The sequence below is a fragment of the Physeter macrocephalus genome, chromosome 11 (genome assembly GCF_002837175.3).
Source record: "Physeter macrocephalus isolate SW-GA chromosome 11, ASM283717v5, whole genome shotgun sequence".
NCBI classification, from domain to species: domain Eukaryota; kingdom Metazoa; phylum Chordata; class Mammalia; order Artiodactyla; family Physeteridae; genus Physeter; species Physeter macrocephalus.
The window spans coordinates 51,926,804-51,951,775 of record NC_041224.1 but is presented as its reverse complement, the minus strand read 5'-3'; the positions used below and the strand labels follow the sequence as shown (position 1 = coordinate 51,951,775).

Sequence of the window (24,972 nt, the reverse complement as noted above, 5' to 3'; positions counted from 1 at the left end):
AGATTTTGTTAATGATCCTAAGACTTTCTTTCCTTTGTCTCTTTAGAGTCTATTAAAGAAAAAACAGGTTATGGGAAAGCTAGCTAAGGATACAGAATTTAAAATTGTGGTATTCTGTCTGAATCTCTAAATTTTAAATCTTATGATGAAAAACAGACAAATGAAGTATGACCTAGGTTCTCAGATGGTCCCCTTTTAGTAATATCTATAACATATTGTTTACAAGTAAATTAATGTATTCAAGGACACCTGGAAGGTACTCTAAGTAGTTTAAATATTCTTCCTAAAATTTGAGCAAAACCTCTCAGTACATATTAACACACAGTTTCAAATTAATAAAGTCCAAATAAAATGAAGCTTTTATTATCTAAGAAAATAAATTATGTCCTATCCTATAAATATTTTATTATTCTAACTAGATTTCTATTAAAATTAATATTTAAATAAAATATTTAATATTAAACATTTAAATTAACAAAAGAATATTTAAATTAACAAAAGGAAATAGCTACTACAACTCCAAATAGTCAACTATAGGATAAAACATCATTAATTCAGCCCAATTATTCTGTAATTCTTAGTCATTCGAAGAGTGAAGTGTACTTCAGAATAAACTCAAGAGAGACCAAAAATAAAAATAACAAAACCTGCTTCAAGTGTTAATATCCTGAACAGAAATGTAAAACATCTCAAAAGTGGTATGCCAAGATTTTGATACCTATAATTTTGATATAGGAGAAAGGGGGGAGAGAAATGCAGGGGACCCAGTAATAACAAAGAAATAAGGAACAGTTTATATAGCTAATGGTAAGGATGAAAATGACCAGCCAAAGAACATTGTTAAATGTTTAATTAGAATACCAATTAATAAGTACTCAAGAAATACAGTTTGGGGTTTCCCTGGTGGCACAGTGGTTAAGAATCCGCCTGCCAATACAGGGAACACGGGTTCGAGCCCTGGTCCGGGAAGATCCCACATGCTGCGGAGCAACTAAGCCCGTGTGCCACAACAACTGAGCCTGTGCTCTGGAGCCCGCGTGTCACAACTACTGAAGCCAGCACGCCCTAGAGCCTGTGCTCTGCAACAATCAATCAATGTGATACACCACATTAACAAATTGACAAAAAAATCATATGATCATCTCAATAGATGCAAAAAAGCTTCTGATAAAATTCAACATCGATTTATGATAAAAACTCTCAACAAAGTGGGTATAGAGGAAACATACCTCACCATAATAAAGACCATTTATGACAGGGCCACAGCTAACATCATACTCAATGGTGAAAAGCATTTCACCATTTCCTCTCAGATCAGGAACAAGACAAGGATGCTGAACCACTTTTTTTTTTTTTTTGGCCACCCAGTGTGGCTTGTAGGATCTTAGTTCCTGGTCCAGGGATTGAACCTGTGCCCCCTGCAGAGGAAGTGCGGATTCCTAACCCCTGGACCACCAGGGAATTCCCATTATCACTTTTAATCAACATAGTATTGGAAGTCCTAACCACAACCAGACAAGAAAAATAAATAAAAGGAATCCAAACTGAAAAGAAGTAAAACTGTCACTGTTTGCAGATAACATGCTATACATAGAAAATCCTAAAGACACCACCAAAAAGCTACCAGAACTCATCAATGAATTTGGCAAAACTGCAGGATACTAAATTAATATAGACTTCTAAAAACAGCAACAGGGCTTCCCCGGTGGCGCAGTTGTTGAGAGCCCGCCTGCCGATGCAGGGCACACGGGTTCGTGCCCCGGTCCGGGAAGATCCCACATGCCGCGGAGCGGCTGGGCCCGTGAGCCATGGCCGCTGAGCCTGCGCGTCGGGAGCCTGTGCTCCTCAACGGGAGAGGCCACAACAGTGAGAGGCCCGCATACCGCAAAACAAAAACAAAAACAATAAAAACAGCAACACTTTCTTTCAATGAAATCTTATCTAAAACATTATCTGAAATATACGTGTATATATGTGTGTGCGTGTGTATTTTTTTTTTTTGGCTGTGCCGCACAGCATGTGGGATCTCAGTTCCCCAGCCAGGGATCAAACCCGTGCCCCCTGCAGTGGAAGCAGAGTCTTAACCACTGGACCTCCAAGGAAGTCCCATGAAATATATTTTAAATGAAGAACTGACAGAACTTTGTGACCAGTGAAAAGTGGAGGATGATGGGAAAAGAAAAATTGAAGTTGACTTTAAGGCTCAGGGAACTCTAAAACTTAAGATCCATACATTTAATAAAAATAAGACATTTGGTAAGGGAAGGGAATTTTGTAGAAGAAAATGATGTCTGCTTCACAACTGTGAAATTTAGTTTGACATTCAAACAGAAAGTTGAGTTGGAGCTCAGGAGACAAAATTTTTTTTTTTTTTTAATATTTATTTATTTAGTTAGTTAGTTGCACCAGGCGGGCTCCTTAGCTGCGGCTCGCAGGCTCCTTAGTTGCAGCATGCAGGCTTCTTAGTTGTGGCATGCATGTGCGATCTAGTTCCCGGACCAGAGATCGAACCTGGGCCTCCTGCATTGGGAGCATGGAGTCTTAACCACTGTGCCACCAGGGAAGTCCCAGGAGACAAATATTTTTAACTTGTCCGTGAACTATTTGATTCCTGTGCTGTAGTCTGTTTTTGCATTACTTATGGTAAAAAGGATCACTAAATAATACAGTTTCTTGGGAATTCCTTGGTGGTCCAATGCTTAGGGCTCCGCACTTCCACTGCAGGGGGTGTGGGTTCAATCCCTGTTTGTGGAACTAAGATCCTGCAAGCAGCACAGCGCATCCAAAAAAAAAAAAATATTTCTTCTCAGTTCAAGTTTCACTGATTTTGAATATGTGGCAAATCATATAGTATTCATAATTTTTTAAAGTTGAAATTGTAAAGAAATTATATTATAAGTATTATTAATGGGAATCAAAGAGACGAAATGCAGCTTTTTTCAAAATAAGGGCTAAAAAACTTAAGGATCCTTTCAACATGCCTTTAATTCTGGCTCCAGCAAATAAACATTATAAGCTATTATACATCATGTTTTATATTCTAATTTCTTATAGGTAATATTCACTTATTATTAAGAATAATTACTGTACTTAAAAATACTAAAAATCTAACTGACTTTCTACATGCCATCAGTATTTCAAATCAGGAAAATTTAATAAGAGACAACTTTCAACTTTGGCTAATTTGAAACACCTTTACCCTCAATGTTTATCAGAACTTAAGACCCCATTCTCAGAGTAATATCGAGGCCTATTTAAAACTATTTAAAACCATCAGAAACTGCAGATATATTCACATGTATTAGATTTTCAAGAATGTCCTATTTTATACGCAATTCAAAGGTTTTAGAACAATGAAGAATGTTTTTCCAGTGAAATTTTCCCAGTAAAAGATGTATAATAAAAAAGAAGACATCTTGGGGCTTCCCTGGTGGTGCAGTGGTTAAGAATCCACCTGCCAATGCAGGGGACACGGGTTGCAGCCCTGGTCTGGGAAGACCCCACATGCTGTGGAGCAACTAAGCCCATGCGCCACAACTACTAAGCTTGCGCTCTAGAGCCAGCTAGTCACAACTACTGAAGCCAGTGCGCCTAGAGCCTGTGCTCCGCAACAAGAGAAGCCACCGCAGTGAGAAGCCCGCGCACCATAACGAAGAGTAGCCCCCGATCACCGCAACTAGAGAAAGCCCGCGTGCAGCAACGAAGACCCAAGGCAGCCAAAAATAAATAAATAAATTTATAAAAATAAATAAATATAAATAAATACAACTTTTAAAAAAAGGCATCTTTAGTTCAAATTTCACTGGACTTATATTTAAGCAGCTCAGCTAGCTTACCATGCTGAAAATCTACCCAAAGAAAAAGTGACAGTGAAACATTTATATTAATTGCTTGAAAGACAGATGAGAATAAGGTAAGAGAACAGTTAAAAGGCTACTACAGTAGTCCAGGAGAGAGATGAAAGTGGCCTGAACTAGGGTAGTGGCAGGAGAGAGAAAACTTAACTACTGAAAATATCAAAGAAAATACTTAATAAACTTTGATGGTAAAGGTAAGCTCGTTCACCACAGAACTCAAAAAAGGCTCTGAAATTGGAAGTATCAGATAATTGAGAGGACATGGGATAAAACACAGGAGGCTAAAAACAGAAGGAATCTGTACAAAGAACAGATCCCCAGGATTTGTTCTAAGTAATCATGAAGTCTATTTCTGCTTCTCTGACTTTATCATTAGCTCTTCTTCCACCCTGGTTTGTCCCAGGCCTATTGTCCACCAGGCTTACAGTTACCTTGAATTTCAACTTTCCAACCAAATATCTGAAGTAAGAGCTCAGGTTCTGGAGTGGGTATAAACTTACCTTGCGTAAGTTATTTACACTTTATGCACCTCAATTTTCTTTGTACGTAAAATAGGAACAATATCTACACAAGGATTTCATGATGTGGTTGAGAAAATTAAAAGAGAAAATGCATATAATACATGTAGAATACTTAGCATAGTATCTGCACATAAAACTAATTGAGTACTTACTGTTATTATTCAAAGCCCTAGGATTACGGATACCACCTGTGCTCAAATGTCCTTCACCTGGGACTTAACAGAGACAAGGATGGAAGGAGAATGGGAAGGTTTTCCACTGAAGGACTACTCATAGCAAAGGGAGAGGAGAAAATGAGGACATCACTAATAGGACAACCACCACAGGGAGTATTCATAATATCATCAGCCCATATCCACTTTATCTGACAAACCCAGAGATATTACACCAATCCTAATTCTTAGGAGAGACTGGAAATGAAAGCCTCGGAAGTGTTGCTTGCACCTTTTGTGTAAACAAAACTCTACCACTGTGTGAAGTTTTTAATCTCTTCTTACAGGATCTATATTAAAAAACAAACAGGGTGGGCAGAGGCTAAAATGGAATCTTCAGCTCACCATCTGTTTTTCCATTTTTATAAGTAATAAGTAAGAAATCCTCAAAAGAGCTTTGTGCCTACTTTAGGAAAAGGGGAATATGAGAAAATTTGTGCAGTTGCAATATTCCTATAAGTCAGGAAGTAAAAAAAGAAAGTAAAACCTAGTCAAAACTAAGAAGAGGTATCTGTGAAAAGGTATGAGAAAAGAAAAGTCATCAAGGAGGGAGGGAGAACTAGAGCAAAAGCTTTCTGGTAAGAAGCTCACCCTCTGCAGGTGATAATGAGACAGAGGATATGTCCACTTGAACTTCACTGAATTTTCTGCTAATGGCCTTTTGCTCATTTTGCTCTTGGGTCACTCATCTTTTTCTTTCTAATTTATAAGGACTCTCTGTAAATTAAGAAATTAGTCCTTAGACACATACAGTAATCTAGCAGATAATTCCCTTAGTTTGTAGTGTGTGTTTTGACTTGACTTAGTTCCTGGTGAAGTTTTTTTGGGGAAGGGGTATCTTTTTGTCCTTTTTCTTTTTTTTAACCTTAAGTTTTTTGTTTTTTACTGAATCAAATGTATCAATGTTTATTTTATATTGATAGTTTCTAGGTTTAATGTCTGGAGCAACAAGCCTAAGGTAAACAAACTTGCTTAAGAATCCTGCTGTTCCTCCCTTGATGGGGAGTAGTAGATCGTCTCAGCACCTGCTAAGCAAAGAAAGAAGAGGAAGAATTTCCCACCCAAAGGACTAGGGAGCAGAGGGGATATGCTTCCAGCATCTTAAATCAGAATAGTGCATTCAGACTTCCACTAAAATGCTACATAATAATTAGATACATAATGATTAGATATTACTATATGTCTTCTACTACAATGTACAGTATAAGTTATATATGTATGTGTATGTGTATATATATATATATTTTTTGAGTATGTGGGCCTTAGAACATATATTCTTTCTATAAGAAAACAAAAGTGTGACAAAGCAGGGACTCTCTCTATTATTAAAGTAATACCTTCATAAACATAAAAATATTAAGGCAGAAGCTTTTAAAAATGTTTCATAATGCAAAATTTGAATCATATGGAAAAGCCGAAAAGTAACAGCATAATGAACTTCCAAGTACCCATCACTCTGCTTCAGTATTTATAACATAGGCCGATAACATCAGAAAGTCAATTTAATATTTTATATATCTTCTGACTTGTTGATTTTTATAAACACAACTGATTAATTGGGTCACAGTCCTCAAATGAACCTATAAATGGCATTGTTTTATGATAGATAAAATGAAAGACTAAAGAAAAACTATTAATAAAACACCAAAAACAGTCTAAAATAAAGAAGCAAAATGAAAATGTATTCTAAGACTTCAATTTGGGTCAATTTACCCGGTGTCAGCTAGAGAATTAGAAATTTAAGCTTGAATTAAATTTAATGAACAGATTTCCTTCTCTCTTGATTTGTTGGATTATCACAGCTCAACTATTTTACAGATTAGTAATGATCACCTACTTTCCATCAGTCCTAAACCAACACTTTTAATTAAAACTCCAACATTTCCAACTCAGTACTTACCATGTTTGATAATTTTAACTGTCATCTCTCACCCAGAATCATCATGGCACTTACTTCCTTTGAATCACTCAAATCTTCCTAATGTATTCAGTTTATTGATTTTTTTTTTTTTTTTTAGTTCCCCAACCAGGGACCGAACCCATGCCCCCTGCAGTGGAAGCGCAGAGCCTTAACCACTGGACCGCTAGGAAATTCCTTACTGATTTTTCTCATTACTTCATTCTCCCCCAAAAAAGATGATCAACTGTTTTACTTTCAATTCTTAATTCCATTGACTCTCCATGAATCAACCCTTGAAAAGCCCAATACTTGATAATCCTAACCAGCCATTCTTCCTGCTATTTCCAGCGATGAGAGAACTATTTGGGGGGGTGGGGGGAAACAAAATTGACATACTGGAAGTTTTAAAAGAATACCCCAATTTATCCATGGCCACTGACTACTTTCTGCTTATGCCTCAAATTCCTAGGCATAATCTTCAATGAGATGAGAACTTCTTTAAAATACAACATAATTTTCTCACGAAATTCACCCTTCGATGCTTTACAACTTCTCTCCTTAATTACTGGCAAGTTCAATAGCTATTACTGATGAGATCATCTGTTATTCTGCCAAAATGGAGAATGAGGCCTCAATTTTCATGTCTCTCTATCTTAACATGACCTTGTCTTTGTATCTTCCTTCCATTACTTCAGAAAAAAAGATTGTTGTTGTTTTCCTCTGAAGAGAATTTTACCACCTATTCTGAGGATGCCATGTTATCTTGACTTTTTAGTGACCTTGTTCTCATATCTGTCCTTTTTGGCAAAATCTTTCCTGCTCCACCAGTTCCTTGATGCTGCTGCATTTGACAATGATAACTGACCTTTTTTTTTTTTTTTTAATTAGAGTCTGTCTCCCACACTACTATCATGAATTTGTCCTATCTCTAATTCTCATTTACATCTCAAATTGTGCCTATACCGATTTCTTTTACACTCTCTCATCTTTGCTGCTTAGCATTCCCTTCCCCCCAACAACTTTATTCCTCTGTTTTCTCTATGTCTACTGGAGAACTGGATGGAAGAGGGAGCGAGAAAATAGAGGGAGGATGTTTATACTGGCAATTTGTAGTTCCTCACATATACTGGGATGGCAAATAGTTGAGAACTATTCACCACTCTCTTTGGAGAATTCATTTATTCTCACAGATACCATACTTCTATCTATGGAATAATTCTCCAGTTCAGTTTTTCTCATAATTTTGACGTCTTTCCTGAGGTCCATTCTATGTTTCTGGAGGCATAATGAACATTTACATTTTTATGTCCCATTAAAAGACAATTCCAACATGACACAGCCAAACTCTGACATCAACTTTCCCATCTAAAACACACTCTCCACCTTTTGAATGTTCCAACCAATCTCTATTACCCAATTAGAAAAAAGTGTCACATCCTTCATTTCCTATAACCAGATAGCAATCAATCCATCATTTAGGCTGTGACATTATCCTCATCAGAGAGAAGGGGCAGAGAATTTCCCATCCAAAAGAGCTATCCTCATCAATCTTCCTGCTACACTCACTACAATCTCACCTCCAGTCTAATCTCAAATGAAAAGACCCCTTTCTTTATGTCATTCCTTTATCCAGTAATTTATAGTAGCTTCCTATTATCAGCTGTATATAAAGTCTAAACATGTCTAATGATGGGTCCTCTGAAATCTGACAACTACCTTCATACCCTATTTACTATTTTTCTCTACTATGGCATTTCTCAAACTTTTTGGTCTCAAGACCCTCTTCAGTCCTAAAAATTACTGAGGATCCCAAAGAGCTCTTGTTTAAGTGGATTATAACTATCAAGATTTACCATACTAGAAATAAAAATTGAGAAAAATTTTAAACACAAGAATGCAGGAGCACAGATTCTGTTAACTGTCAGAGCAATGATATCATCACACATCACACAGCGTGAAAAACTCTACTGACACTGAGAGAATGAGAGCGAAAAAGGCAAAAAACAACTTAGTACTTTTATGAACAGTACTGACCTCAGAAGCCCTGGCTCACTTTGAGAACACAGCTCTATCCAGCCTTGCTTCTCTTAACTGATCTCCCCATCAATCACTGATGATTACTGATGAGTAATTTTTGTGTGCATCAGTGATGGCCTTGAGGCAGTAAAAAGGCTAAGAACCAAAGATTTATAAAACAATCTCGAAGTTCCTTAGCATGCCTGCTCATTCAGAGTCTAACCCACCTATCAATTTTATTTCCTGCTACTGCCATTTCCTTCTCCTCCTCCACTGCACTCCAAGCAAGGTTGGAGTCTCCAAATAGAACAAACCTTTTTCTGCTTCAGCATCTTTGAACACACTATTCCCTCTGCCTGGAAGGAACTTCTCTTACTCATCCATCAGACCCAGTACACAGGTTACCTCTTCTGTGAAGCTTTCCCTTGACATGTCATCCAAAACATACACACACACACATTATCCATTTTATTTTCTTCCCTTTTATTTACACCCTTCCCTCTCCCAGGAATTCCATTTTCCTGTTATTTTAAATCCTACTTCTCCTTAAAAGCTTCCTTCAAGATCTAAAAATTCCATGAAGCTCTCTGGGACTATGCCAGACCAAAGGAAAACTTCCCCTTTTGGGATGTCTAATGCATTTCAATCTGCTTCCTATAACCTAGCATTTATAGTGTATTGTCTTGCATTGTTCTTCAGTAATTTCAAGTAAGTCGATGCTGCAACTCCAAACAGCTCAACAGCTCTTCAAGAGCAGGCAGTTTTCACTCAAAACATTTGAGTGCCATTATGTACTAGATACTGGTAAGATCTAATCTTATTTCCTTTGCATTAGCCCTTGCTAGAAAGGAAGATGAAGGGACTTAATAAACACTATTTCCTTTACTTGATTTTCTTCCTAACTAGTCACAATAATCCAGGTTATTTTTTTCTAGGAAACATTTTATCTATAGATACAATTCTCAATTTAAAAGTAAAATATGTACTCTAAGATGCATCTTCTCAGCACTCTAAAACTGCAAGCTTAAATAATACACTTCATTTACAGGTCCTCAATATATTGAGTCCTCAACATACTTCCTCTTGAAGGGCCCTTCCCTCTTTTGCTCCTTTAACTTGAATATATCTTTTCTTATTTTAGTTGTTATAATTTTAGCTCCCTTAACACATTCTGATGTGTGGTTACTGGTAATAATGCCAGACTATTTAAGTAAAAGAAATGAGGCAAGTAAAAATCATGCATAAAATAAAAACAATCTTTGAAAACCAAGAAGTTATGGTAATTAGGTCTCAGGCCACTGCTTTTCCTTAAATGGAATTTGTCTAAGGGGCCACATCTTCCCCATCACCATGCCCTTGAGTATCCACACCCAAATGGAGCAAGCAGGAGTTGGAAAATAGACTAAACGTAACCATCAAAACTTGCTCCCTGATATCACAGATTGATGGTAACTTCTGAAGATGATCTTCCCCGTTTCTTCACTCTTTTCCATATGTGATAAAGTCAGTAAGAAGGAATAACACAGAAAAATACAGGCTAAAAAAAATAAATCAAAGGGTTTAAGATGCTCCTGGTCCCGGCTGTTTCCAAGTATATCAGCCATAGCTGAACGCTGAACGCTCATCACTAAACACTACAAGAGAGACCTGAGGTTGCCGGCAATTCTTTCTGACATACATATGAGAACACTCTTCCAACAAGAGAGTCTCAGAATGAGTATCATGTAAGAAGAAAAAGGGATGGATTGATGAATGAGGGAAAAAAAGGAAGAAGCCATCAGCTGACAGGCAGCAGCTCCCTCGCCCCGTGTTCTCCCTCCCCGAAAGCTGTAGGAAATAGAAAGCTGCGGAGTGTACCTTCCAGGCCAGAAGCAAAACATTGAGGATGGCCAGTAAAGGGCAGGGGCCATTCTCATTCTGCGTGATGATGGGTGTGTTCTCTTCCTTCCACTGGATCCACTTGATATGATAAACAGATTGTCCCGGGAAGCGTTCCTTGGAGGCCGCCAGCACCTGGGCTGCCTCCCCCTCCTCCTGCTCCTCCTCTCGGCACAGAGGCACAGCCCGGGGCAACACCGCCGCGCCCTCCTCCTCCTCGGGGACCCTGTTCTCAGCTCCTTCCTCACTATTGAACTCGGAGCTACTTGGGAAAGAATGCAGGTTAGAGAACGACTCCAGGGAGTCCAGGCTCGGCGATTCCCCGGGAGGGCTCGGGTCGCTGCAACTGCTGCTAAGGCCGCCGCCGCTGCTGGGGTCCTCGAAGCCCGCGGCCGCCGACTCTGCCCGGCAGGTGCCGGCGGGATCCGCGAGGGCGCCCGCGTCTCTGGCCGGACCCAACTCATGGTCGGCTCCGGCCTCGGCTGCCTCCGGGGAGGCGGTCACCTTGTGCTGCCCTGTCAGAGGCGCCTTCTGGGCAGCAGGACTCTCCAAATCGCTCCCCTTCAAGTCCAAGCCCGGGAGGGAGCTGCAGGGTACGAGAACCCGAGGCGAGCCGGCGGGAGAAGCCGAGTCCGAGAGGCTCCTCCCGGCGGCTGCCGCCCCCTGCCCCTTCCCGCCGCTGCTCTCCGCCGCCCATACTCCAGGACCATCCCCAGCGGCGAGCCTCGTCTCCTGTCGCCCTTCCTGCGGAGAACCTGTCCCTGGCGCCGGCTCGGCGGCCACTCCGTGTTCTAGCGGCTGCAGGCTCTCGGGGCCGCTCTCCATACCCAGCCGCCCGCCCCTCGCTCTAAAGAGACCGCGGCGGGTTCTCCTCAGACAGCGCCTCAGACGCCATGACAGCGGCACTGGCAGCTACAGCGCCCTTGCGCGGCCTGGGCCAGGCACGTCACGGAGGAGGGCACCGGGAGCGCGCGCGCGCGCCGCCGCGCTGTCCGTGGGCCCTGGGCGTTCCCGCGCGCCGCTGAGGGAGGGCGAAACTCGCAGCGGCCGCCTACGCGACCCCGCCCCTCCCGCGCGCCCGCGCGCTCTTGCTCGCGCGGGGCGTGGAGGGCGAGGCTAGGAGGGTGTGGCCAGGAGGAAAACATCCTCTCATTTTGTGGCCGGAAGTTGGACTGTGGGGCAGCTCGACCGCGCGCGGCTTCTTTAAAGGCCAGCTGGGAGGCGGTCAGCTAGATGTGACCCTTCAGAACTGGGTCGTGTGTGGTTCAGCCTTGGACTGAGGGATGGGGAGGTGGCACTGGTTGTAGTACTTGGGAAAGAGCTCATCCCTGAAGAGCTCCGGAGATTTGTTTCCCCAGCATGTAATATGGAAAATGGAATTTCTTACGAGATATAGATTTTAAAGGCTGGGATCCACTCGAGGTGTTTGGATTACTGCACTGCACAATTTCCAGTCTCCCTCGGTTTTGGCTGAGAAACACCGTGCTCCTCACCAGCTACTGGTGAAAACGTTCGCCGTACATGAGGCATCAGTGCGGTTGTGGATATTGGCCTGCGCGGCAAAAAAAAGTGGGTAATTTGGGCCAATCATAATAAATTAGCTTGTGCTTGCATTAGCCAAGTCTTTGCTGTTTTGTTGACTTGGCCTCATTTTGCATGGAGTGGGAAGTGCCTGTTCCTGAAAAAGTGACTTTTCTATTGAGAATCTACTCCTCTTGAGGCCATTCAGTTTTCAGAGAGGGCAGACAGAGTAGGCTGGAAGTTTTGTTGGTGACAAATAAAGGGGGATTTGGGTGCTACTCTAACCCACTGCGATCTGTTCCCGACAAGGACTTTTTTTTTTTTTTTTTTTTTTTTGTCTTTCCATATTTTCTAGGTTCTGGGGATCCAAAACTTGACAAGATGGGTCTTCCTTCGTAGTCAGATATATAAATTCCTGATACGTAATAGAATGTGGTCTTTTTGTATCTCTTTTGATTAGGGAAGTTAGACGAAATTAGTAAGCAGTGTTGCATTCACTCATTTAACATATTTCAATACCCATTATATTGCTGGATACTATGTTTGGCACTGGGGATGCCATGGTGAATAAGAGGAAGGGCTCACATCTTGCGGTTTACTGTCTAGAGGTTTTTTCTCATTGCTACATTTTAAATATTTGCTTGGGCAGTACAATTTCCTGACAATGCAGGAAAAAGGTGCAACACTTTAAAAAGGTGGAATGCCTTTCCTTCCACCTTTTTACAGTGACACAATGTTATGATATTTATCCAACTCTTGGCAACGAGGAAAATTAGAAGAGATAATAGAAAGCTTCTTCAGAATATTGAATTTAGGTCTCCATGTCAATCTGTAAACAATAAATACTATTGTTCAAATTAGAATTTTTCCCTGAAAAATAATTGCAAATGTTAACAGATTAAGATATATGTTGCTAGATTAAGCACTTTACAGTATTTAAGATGATTAAGTACAAGTGAGAGTATTACAGATTTCAGGAAATTCAGAATTTAGCAAGGTGCCTTGACTATAAAAAGGAAATTTGTAAAGGTGTATTACATGAAAAAAATTGAATGAATGAATCATTTATAGTCCAGAAACCATAGCAGAGCTAAAAATCATGAAACAAGCATCTCAAATAATGACCTTTCACCATTTTTCAAAGATGCTACTTAGATAAACCTTCTTGCTCTGGTAGTTTTTATTAGTATATGTTTCAAATGTTCACATGCATAATTTAATAACTTATTTATAACAAAGAAACAGAACCAGTTTTTCTTTTCATTTGTTGTCAGCAATTATGTAAGTCAAGATGACCAAATATATGTATTTAAGTTTGTGAAAATGTACATAGTATTTTTCTAAGGGAGGTGGGGAGTGGCATCTAGGGACAAATGTCAGAAGATAATAAACTGGAAAATGTTTCATTCTTTTTTGCTTATTTGCATCTTTAGTTAATTGTGAGATACAATATACCATTTTAAAATAAGCTGGTTACTATCCAAAATTCTTATTTTTCAGAGTTACAGATGTAATAGTGTTAAAAGTCAAATAGTTTATGTACAAACAAAGCAGTTCTCTGCTCTATGCCTCTGCACTGAAGCAGTCGCATTCGACTCCTAGATATTTTTAGCTCCTTATCTCCATATTTCTGAGTAACATGATTACACTCTGATTTCTTTGTTTAAAAATTGTAGATATTGTTTACTGATTTATTTCCATAAAAGATGGGGATTTGGTTCTTTTCTCTCACACCATTCTTCCTTCTCTTGCTCCAATCTCCCAATTATTTCAAATTTTTGATCAAAGTACTCAAAATTTAAAGCACTAGAGTTATATATATGTTATTCACCACTAAATCAGATATTTTACTGTGACTGTGATTACTTTTTTTGTTAAAGTTTTGTTTTCCCTGGAATTAACCATTGCCTCATCATTTTGTTTGTTTGCTTTACTCTTCACCTACCACTAACTCAGGCAGCTTACCAGTACGGTCAACCATATCAAGTTACTTCTCACACCCATTTTAATCTTGGGTACATCTCTCCTGGAGCACTCACTTCTCTTGCTCTGATCTGGACTTGTTTTATAGGGCTTCTGCACAGCTGTCATCCTGGGATTTCTCTTTACTGTTGTTTTAGGAATTCCTTCTTCCTCTCTTACATGTTGATTACTTTCTGTCTTGGGTCTCCTGTCTCCCTGTTTCCTTGATTTGGTGGAACATATTCTCAGCTTCCTGAGAAAGAGTGCATAGGAAGCTCACTTTTGTAGGTCATGTTTGTTTGAAAATAGCTAGACCGTTATTCTACCTTTACATTTTAGGGTTTGGATGGATATAAAACTCAATATTGGAGATACTTTTTCTTCATTTTAGTCATTGATCAACTGTCTTCTAGCTTCTAGGTGATTGTAGAGTAGTCTGATACTATTGGACTCTGGATCCTTTGTATATAACCTATTTCTTTGACATTTGTTTGATCTTCTCTTTCTTCTTGGTGTTCTGACATTTCAGTATTTGATATACCTTTGGGTGGGTCTTGCTTTATTCATTGGGCTGGGTATTTGGTGATCACATTCTATGTAGAAAAATGTCCTTCGGTTCTGGGAAATTTCTTTTTTCATTTCTTTTATAAATCTTATCTTGTCTCTAATTTTATTTATCTTTTCTTTCTAAGAGATTTCCTCAAATTTGTCTTTCAATTATTTTAAATGCATTGTTTATTGACACTATTGTATATTAAATTTAGAAGAGTTCTTTCTAGTTCCTTTATATTGTTTGATGGCATCCTGACCTTTCATCTCAGAATATTGATCATAATTTTTTATATATCCTTTATATTTTTCAAAGAATATCTGAACCATGTGCTATAAAATAGTATTACTTAGTCAGTATGGAGTTACAGTGCCAGAGTATGAGATTTGGGGGATACAAGTGTAAAACATTCGTTTTATTCTTTGGGAGAGCAAAATTTGCTTTGGGAAATAAGACATTCACATGAATTGGTCATTGAGAATACAAGTTAATTAATAATTAATACTAAAGGAGTAGTACAAGCAGTAACTTAAAAAGACTCAGATGAGAAAAAATCTTTAGTGTGAGATAATTAAAGAGGAATTAAGCTATACTCCCCTAATTAAAATCACAGACTGATTATTACCTCAGGCTTAAGAAATCCAAAAAAAATCTCTAACTCTCAAAATGATAATTCTTTTAAAATTCTATTTTTCATAGTTGGCTCATAGCTTTTCTAGCTACCATGACAGAAAAATTGATGCTATATTTGACTTTTACCCTAATTTATTTACTATTATCTCATCTATCAAGTCTTGCTGATATTGTACACCCCTTCACTATTTCATTCATCTATAGCCACTTCCTAGCTGAGTCCTTATCACCTTCCTACTAGAGTGTAACAGCATTCTAGTTATTCCCCAGCCTATAGTTTTGTGTTCCTCACTTTATCCTGCATAAACCTATTAGAGCTATAGTTCAAATATCTTGCTTTTATTTTATTGATGGTTCTACTAAAACTGTGATGGTTCTTTATTGTTAGCTCAATCAAAATTGGCTCTGAGCAGATTATTGCACAGGTACAGGGCATATATAGCTTTACTCCTCTTCTCTTAGCTTTCTACCCAAGAGAGAGTGATAAAATTCTGAGTTAAAATCAAGGGTTTCACACATGAAAGACTGCTCAACATCACTAATCATTAGAGAAATGCAAATCAAAACTACAGTGAGGTATCACCTCACACCAGTCAGAATGGCCATAATCAAAAAATCTACAAACAATAAATGCTGGAGAGGGTGTAGAGAAAAGGGAACCCTTCTGCACTGTTGGTGGGAATGTAAATTGATACAGCCACTGTGGAGAACAGTATGGAGGTTCCTTAAAAAACTAAAAATAGCACTACCATACGACCCAGCAATCCCACTACTGGGCATATACCCTGAGAAAACCATAATTCAAAAAGAGTCATGTACCACAATGGTCATTGCAACTCTATTTACAATAGCCAGGACATGGAAGCAACCTAAGTGTCCATTGACAGATGAATGGGTAAAGAAGATGTGGCATATATATACAATGGAATATTACTCAGCCATAAAAAAGAAATGAAATTGAGTTATTTATAGTGAGGTGGAAGGACCTAGAGCCTGTCATACAGAGTGAAGTAAGTCAGAAAGAGAAAAACAAATACAGTATGTTAACACATATATATGGAATCTAAAAAAAATGGATATGAAGAACCTAGGGGCAGGACAGGAATAAAGACACAGACGTAGAAAATGGACTTGAGGACACAGGAAAGGGGAAAGTTAAGCTGGGATGAAGTGAGAGAGTGGCAAGGACATATATACACTACCAAATGTAAAATAGATAGCTAGTGGGAAGCAGCCACATAGCACAGGGAGATTAGCTCGGTGCTTTGTGACCACCTAGAGGGGTGGGATAGGGAGGGTGGGAGGGAGGGAGACGCAAGAGGGAGGGGATATGGGGATATATGTATTTGTATAGCTAATTCACTTTGTTATAAAGCAGAAACTAACAGACAATTGTAAAGCGATTATATATACTCCAATAAAGATGTTAAAAAATAAATTAATTAAATAAGATTAAAAAAAAAAAATCAAGGGTTTCCATGTAACTCAAATTGCCCTGGCTCTGGCCCTCAACTGACTATGCAGAAACTCCAGCCTCCTGTAAAGTACATCCCCTATTTAATTATTTCTGAGAGCCCCCATGAGGAGTCCCACACCTGTTCAGAAACAAATTCAATCCTATGATATTCTACCAGGTGCTGCTTCTACTACATGCTGTTTCACCAGATGCTAGTCTGTTCTGGTGGTGTTAAAGCTGTATGATGGTGACTGGAGGGAAATGACCTTCTTTTCCCTTTTATTGTAGCTCTAAAATGCTACAGTATTAATAAAACAGTTTTCTCAATTTTACTTATGTAGTCTTTTTTAAAAGTGGAAGCTAAATATGGGTCCAGATGGGTTTCACCAGGAATGAATTAAAGGAATAGAGTCCATCACCTTCAACTCAGAATCCTTGCTCCCCTGGTATTACACCAGCTATTAAGGTTTGCTTCTGTTTTTGTTTTTTTAAATTCCCCACACTCCAGCTCTTTCTCACTGTACCATCCCAACCCAGTTCCCTTCCCTAGAGCCCCCTTGCTCCTCCATGATCAGGGCTCTTCTGCCTTGTGAGAAAGAGGCTCTGGAAGTGGCTCTGCTCATCTGGTTCAGATTTTCTCATTGAATCAAGTACATCTCATGCCTTAGGACTTCTCAAACAAATTTCTCCCCTGTCAACCTACCAATTTACCAGATCTCTCTCAACTCTAGTATGGTTGTTTTCAAAATGTGGTTTGGGAATTAGCAGTATCAACATCACCTGGGTTCTTGTTAAAAATGTAAATTCTCTAGTCCCACCGAGATTACAGAATCAGGAACTCTGGGTGTAAAGCCCAGCAACAAGAGGTCTGGGTTTTAAAAAGACCTCTAGGTGATTCTGATACACGATAAAGTTTGAGAATTACTATTCTAGCATTAAGCGAAGCCTCTCCTCCTCATTCCTACTGCCAATAAATAAACCTTAGCAAGAGAAAAAGGTTTCTAAATTCATCTTCTATAGCCAATGTTATTTTTCATTACTCTCCCAGAACGCCACACTGCTCCAAAGTTAGTCTTTTGGCTATTTTTCTATACACTCTCCCTTGAGATATGTATATAATCCTGATCTCAAAATGCTTTTTTGTTCTTGGCCTTCCCACATTTTTCCATATTAGTATCAGTCTCTGTCACCCAGGCTTAAAAAAAGTAGTTTTGTTTTAGTTTCCTTAAGGTCAACAAGTCCTATTTTTTAATATAAAATGCTTAATGTAAAGAGATAATTAATTTTGCTTTTTTAGTAGAAAACCAAAACATATTCATTTTAGAAAAATTAGAAAACAAGATAAGCAAAAAGAGGAAAATAAAAAACACCCTTCGTTGCACTATGTAGAATGAAGTATTAGAAATAACACTAGTTGGGCTTCCCTGGTGGCGCAGTGGTTGCGCGTCCGCCTGCCGATGCTAGGGGAGCCGGGTTCGCGCCCCGGTCTGGGAGGATCCCACATGCCGCATGAGCGGCTGGGCCCGTGAGCCATGGCCGCTGAGCCTGCGCGTCCGGAGCCTGTGCTCCGCAACGGGAGAGGCCACAGCAGAGGGAGGCCCGCATACCACAAAAAAAAAAAAAAAGAAATAACACTTGTGATATTTCATTGTATGTCTATCCTTCCCAAACTTTTCTAGGCATCTGAACACATACATATTTTTGTAAACAAAAATTAGACCATTCTAAACACATTTGTTTCAGTTATCAATATATCGTGAACATTTTTATGCGTTAATATCCATTCATCAACAGCAACATTCCTAGTGAATTAATAATATTCCACTATGTGGCTGAACCAATCCCTGTTTCTTAAATATTTAGATCATTTCCATTGTTTAACTAGTATGAACTTCACCGCAATCAATGTCCGTGGAAAGGAATCTTTTTTTTTTTTTAATATTTATTTATTTGGCTGTGCCAGGGCTTAGTTGCAGCACGCAGGATCTTCGTTGTGGCGTGCAGGATCTTTTTTTAGTTGCGACCGGCGGGATTTTTAGTTGTGGCATATGCGATCTATTTCTCTGACCAGGGATCGAACCCGGGACCCCTGCATTGGGAACGTGGATTCTTAACTCCTGGACCACCAGGGAAGTCCCTGGAACTGAATCTTTATATCTGTACTTATAATTATATTCCTCAGATATATTTCCAGAAGTGCAAGTCAAGACAGGATTTGACTCTTCAATGGTTTATCCAAGCCTTGCTTTCCATTCTTTCTTGTGCTGTTCTAGGTTAGTGAGTGTGTTGGGGTAAACCTGCTGATTTCTCTACAATTTCTTTTCCTTTGAGTACATTGTGGATATTGCTAGATTAAACAGTGCTTTCATTAGTTCCACCTACTGCTGGAAAACCTTTAAAGGCACTTCCTTAACTACTGAATATCATGAGTTGACCTGGCAGTAAAAGCTTTTCTTAATCTGTCCTTATTCTTTTTAACCACCCTTACCAGCTACTAAAATGTAATAGCAACCTTCTTTCTATAAGATTTGGTTTGGTCACTCCACTAATTAAACCTATCCAAATCATTAGCTCATTTTGTTTCCCTAATTTAAAGTGTCCTCTCTCTTCTTAGCTTTCAAAGTCTACTCAGACCATGTGCAACTTCCCACCTCCAAACTCCTCTGTTTTTACTACACCATTTAAAATATAAGTACTGAATTTCCTCAGGTCTAAGTTTCACTTTCTTAATATTTAAAATTTTCTAGGTTTGGAATTAAACATTTTTTGAGGATTTAATGCTCTTTTCTTCAAAACCTATTATTGAATCAATGGTGTATCTTACAATTGAGGTTATCTTAGAATCAAGGAAATGTATCCTCTTCTCTATTGTTTTTATATGTTGAAATATATATATTTTTATATGTTGACATTGCCTTTCCTAGAGAACCTGGTATTTTATATTCACTCTATCCCTCATTATGTTTATTTGGAACAGTGATTGTCAAACTTCAGCATGATTAACTTTTAGGTGGAAAACCTGTTGATAGGCATACTTCTGGACTCCATCCCCAGGAAGTCTCGTTCAACAAAATTGGAGAAAAACCCAGGAATCTGCTGTTTTGACAGGCATCCTAAGTGACTTTGATGCTGATATGCCGCTGGCCATGTGTTGAGAAATACTCATCTAGAACAATATCAGATAATAACCATTTGCATTATTGAGACATATAGTTGATATGTTAAGATACATATAATAAGAATTATGACTCATTGGCTTATAATTACAATAAAAAACCTCTGTGATTATTTATTCAATATTTACAATGTGGTGTTCTGGGGCTCAGAAGAGAATATTAAGCATTGTCATGCAGAAGCAGCCTAATGTATTGGGTTGGCCAAAAAGTTCATTTGGGTTTTTCCGTAAGATGTTACAGAACTTTTTGGCCAACAAACCAATAGTAGAAAGTGTGATGAACAGAGACTACAAGAACTGGAACTAGAACCTCGTCTTGCCATTGACTAATTTTATAAGCTTGGGTAGGTCAATTTACTTCTGCTAACTTCAGTTTTCACCTTTTGTAAAAGAAAAAAAAAGCAGGGGAAAAATATTAGCATGAATGATTTTGCTATGTGGTTTTGTGAATAAAATGGGAACAGATAGTAAAGCTCTTCAAATATATTATTGTTGTCACTGCCCTCAAATTGGTTACAATCCAGTTAGGAAGACAAAACATAAACATTTGCAAATGAAATAAAAATGGGAACCTGAAGCAGTGCATAAGGGCTACTATAAGGTGCTTCCCAGAAAAGTGAGAATTAAAAAACCAAATCAGTCTAAAATGAATCAGTTTAGCTATTTGTCATAGTTCCCTTAGAAAACAGAATTCTTTCCAAGTCCAAAAGAAGCGAAAGTAAGGCCTGGAAATTAAGTCAAAGTCTGAAAAGGCATAAGAAATTGTGGCCTAATCAATTATATTATAACGGAAGAAAGCAAATAATAATAACAGAAAGGGAGATGGTAGTCTGCGTGGAGTCTAGAGAAGATCCCAAAACATAAGGGTTCGTCACAATATGCTTCAATCACTATCTAAGGTTGGGGGGCACCTGAACAGGTGGATGGCCTGGTACCTGTCTGGTACCTTAATAGATTCTTGTGTGGCATAGTCAGTTGGATAGTTGGATGAACTAGTCAGTAAAATCATTCAATTAATTTATTCTGCACCGATGCCTTGCTTACCTAAGCCACTTTCAGTTGTGACTTCCCTTCTGAAGCATCGAAGATTTAAAAAAAAGAATGTATTGACTTGCTAAGATGAATGTCTCACTTATAAAACAATAAGGTGACATTTTGATCAAGACATAAGTCCCTTGAGAGTTTAGTTCCTATGAGTTAGTCTTTGTCAGCTGATCATCTCAGGTTGCAGTGAGAGAAATCAAGCTTCTTGACCTTTGAAGCCAAGAAGTAGATTCTGGACCATGGCAGTGATAATAAGGATGAATTTATCCAGTAATTCAAAAGACTAGACAACACGATCAGAAGTCAAACATACTTGATTTAGAAGTCTGGTCTGCCCCTGCTTCCTCATATGTAAAACTGGAATCTACTTCATAGCATTGTTGCAAAGAGTTAAATGGGATCATGTATGGGAATTGCTTATCTTGGCACCTGGCACTGCATCAGGAATATTGTCTTGGTGATCTGGAAAACCCCAAACCAGGAGCAGAACAAATATTTGTTGAATTAATAACCAATAATTATCATTGTCACCTTGTAAAGTTTTTTGAGTGCCCTCTGCTTTGCCTCAAAGCCTCTTTATCTAAGCCCTCTGTAACATCAAAATAATAATATGAGAGTTTCTATAAAGTAACATGTGATTAATTGCAGATGAAGGATATAAATAAAGGTGTTTTGGACTAAAATGTGATTGAGATTAGGGGGCCCCAGGGGTCTAGGAAAACAGGACTATTTGGAACTTGGTCTAATTCTTAAATCAAGCATCAGAAGGTCAAATACTGACAGTGGTAATGCGGACTGGGGTGACATTAGACCAGCCCCATCCAAGGAGGGCAGCCTCTACTCAGTTTTGGCCAACTTCTGTTTTGCAACAACTTAAGTCTGCTTAACATTTCAGCTTTCACAGAAAATCTGGCATCTAGGTTTTAACATGAAAGCTCCTAACTGTTGAATAGTTACACATAATTAAGAAAAAAAATTTAACTACAAATGAAACTGAACTTGTCTGTGAGTCTAATTTGGTTTATGAGCTACCAGGTTGTAACCAGCACTTTAAGACTATATATGAAATACATGTTAGAATGTAAACTGAGACATATTAAACATTTTAAGAGTTTATTTGAACAAAACTTGATTTGAATCAGGAAGCATCCAATCTAGCAGATAGAAAGGAGCTCTGAGGAGCTCTACAAAATGAAAGGCTTTTATAGGCAGAAGGGAGTGAAAACAAGGAAGTGATACTAGGCAAAAAAAGGTGTTGGTTATTGCAAAGTTACTTTCGTTTACAGGATAGCAGGGGACTGCTGGGCACATTACCTAACAAGTGCTGATCAGGTGCTTCCTGATTGACTGGTTAAAGGTTGCATTTCTGGGAGAACTGAAACAATTAAGAATCTTGGGGGCTTAGCATAAGTGACTCCATTTTTGGTCCATTGTCTTTTTTTTTTTTTTTTTTAATATACTGTATAAGCAGAAAGGAAACCGAGGTGACAAAAAGCATGGAAGGGGGAAAGTTGAAGATAGTTTGGAGTTCCCAAATGTAGTTTGATAGTGTGGAGTAGAAGTTTCATTGAAAGGAGAAGGGAGAAAAGTTTGGACAAATGAATTTTGTGGAGCATCTTGAATGTTAGAATAAGATATCAGGATTTTAGGAAGCGGGGAGGGGGTCACTCCTAGGTTTTGAATAAATTAGTAAAATGGATCCTATTCTGGCATTAAGATTCAATAAACATTTGTTGGATATATATATTTGCTTAACTCTCTGAGGTTCTGTTTTCAAAACCCCTATAACATATGATTCATTATTATCTTTAAGAATTAGGGAAGATTTAAAATAAACAAATACAATACAGTTTGATATAGCTACTTTATAAGTATGGACATGGTATATATTAAGTTTGTCTAGTGAAGTTAGTGAAGATTTTACAAAGGAGAAACCTGAGCCGTATGTTTAACAATATCTATTCCTTTACATTTGAAAGGAAAGTGACATTTATTACATGCCTTCTAAATGCCTTAACTTGTAAATACCATTTTCCACTGTTCTCTTTTCCCCAAAAGTGGATTTTCTAAGTGCTTTTCCTCTCTGATCCCTCTTTTATACAGAAAGCAAAATCCTAACAAAAAAAAAGTGTCTTAAAATGAGTTATTGAAATTCCACATGGAGAGAATAAAAATATGCAAAGATATCGAATTTGGTGTGGCCATGTAAAGACAGGAAGGCATTGGCTAGTATAAGTTAGATATGTAACAACACCTAAAATTTTACAGTGCTTGCTATATGCCTTGCAATATTCTCAGTGCCTTACCTCTATTAATTTATATAACTCTCAAACTTCTGAGGTAGGTATTACTACTCTCCCCATTGTAAACATTAGGAAACTGTGGTACAGATGCCTTAACTTACTCAAGGTTGCACAGCTGGCACATGATGCAACTAGGATATAGGGCTGGTGCTTGGGGCACAGGTGCAGGAAATGTGCAGACTGTGTGCTAGGCAGTGGGGTAGAATTCAGAACAAGACAGACCCAGGCTTTGTTTTCGTGGAGTTTACAGCCTAGTGAGTCATAGACATTTGGAGGTAGTAAAAAATAATCATGCAAGTGACGAATGAGAAGATAAAGCCAAAGATGAAGTCCTGAGGAACACCAATATCTAAAGGATAAAGAGAAGAAAAAGCCCCAGGGAAGAGATGCAGAAGTCACAGTTAAAAGTAAGGAGGAAGAGACTTTCAAGAGGGGGAGGAGTAAGTCGTGGAGATCACCTTCCTCCCCACAAATACATCGGAACTACATCTACGTGTGGAACAACTCCTACAGAACACCTACTGAATGCTGGCAGAAGACCTCAGACCTCCCAAAAGGCAAGAAATCCCCACGTACCTGGGTAGGGCAAAAGAAAAAAGAAAAAACAGAGACAAAAGAATACGGACAGGACCTGCACCTCTGGGAGGGAGCTGTGAAGGAGGAAAAGTTTCCACACACTAGGAAGGCCCTTCACTGGTGGAGATGGGGGCTGGGCGGGGTGGGGGAAGCTCCGGAGCCTCGGAGGAGAGCGCAGCAACAGGGGTGCGGAGGGCAAAGCGGAGAGATTCCCGCACAGAGGATCGGTGCCGACCAGCACTCACCAGCCCCAGAGGCTTGTCTGCTCATCCGCCAGGGTGGGCGGGGCCTGGGAGCTGAGGCTCCGGCTTCGATCGGATCCCAGGGAGAGGACTGGGGTTGGCTGCATGAACACAGCCTGAAAGGGTTAGTGCACCACAGCTAGCCGGGAGGGAGTCCGGGAAAAGGTCAGGAGCTGCCTAAGAGGCAAGAGACGGTTGCTTCAGGGTGCGTGAGGAGAGGGGATTCAGAGGACCGCCTAAACGAGCTCCAGAGACTGCCGCGAGCCGCGGCTATCAGCGTGGACCCCAGAGACGGGCATGAGACGCTAAGGCTGCTGCACGCAGCAAGAAGCCTGTGTGCAAGCACAAGTCACTATTCCCACCTCCTCTCCTGGGAGCCTGTGCGGCCCGTCACGGCCAGGGTCCAGTGACCTAGGGACAACTTTCCCAGGAGAACCCATGGTGCGCCTCAGGCTGGTGCAACGTCATGCTGGCCTCTGCCGCTGCAGGCTCACCCTGCATTCCGTACCCCTCCCTCCCTACCACGGCCTGAGTGAGCCAGAGCCCCTTAATCAGCTGCTCCTTTAACCCTGTCCTGTCTGAGCGAAGAACAGATGCCCTCAGGCTACGTACACACAGAGGCGGGGCCAAATCCAAAGCTGAACCCTGGGAGCTGTGCGAACAAAGAAGAGAAAGGGAAATCTCTCCCAGCAGCCTCAGGAGCAGCAGATTAAATCTCCACAATCAACTTGATGTACCCTGCATCTGTGGAATACCTGAAGAGACAAGGAATCATCCCAAAATTGAGGCGGTGAACTTTGGGAGAAACAGTACACTTGGGGTTTGCTTTCTAATCATATTTGTTTCTGGTTTATGTTTATCTTAGTTTAGTATTTAGAGTTTATTATCATTGGCAGATTTGTTTACTGTTTGGTTGCTCTCTTTTTTTTAATATATATTTTTATATATATTTTTCGCTTTTTGTGAGTGTGTATGTGTATGTTTCTTTGTGTGATTTTGTCTGTATAGATTTGCTTTTACCATTTGTCCTAGGGTTCTGTCTATTTTTCTTTTTTTTTTTTTTTAGTATAATTTTTTAGCGTTTGTTTTCATTGGTGGATTTGTTTTTTGGTTTGGTTGCTCTCTT

The 24,972-nt window shown here is 39.4% G+C and overlaps 1 protein-coding gene across 5 annotated transcripts in view; it reads right to left on the bottom strand.

Annotated features, from left to right (window-relative positions):
- The window catches only part of MINDY2 (MINDY lysine 48 deubiquitinase 2), an 82,787-nt gene extending 71,485 nt beyond the window's left edge, over positions 1-11,302 (bottom strand). For all 5 annotated transcript variants that reach the window (XR_003681761.2, XM_007128499.4, XM_007128498.4 and 2 more), the window contains exon 1: positions 10,364-11,302. Coding sequence is in view for 4 of the 5 variants with exons in the window: in XM_007128499.4 (XP_007128561.1) it covers positions 10,364-11,209 (846 nt within the window). In the remaining variant the exon portion in view is untranslated. The remainder of the gene's footprint in view (positions 1-10,363) is intronic.
- Positions 11,303-24,972: the final 13,670 nt, after the last annotated feature.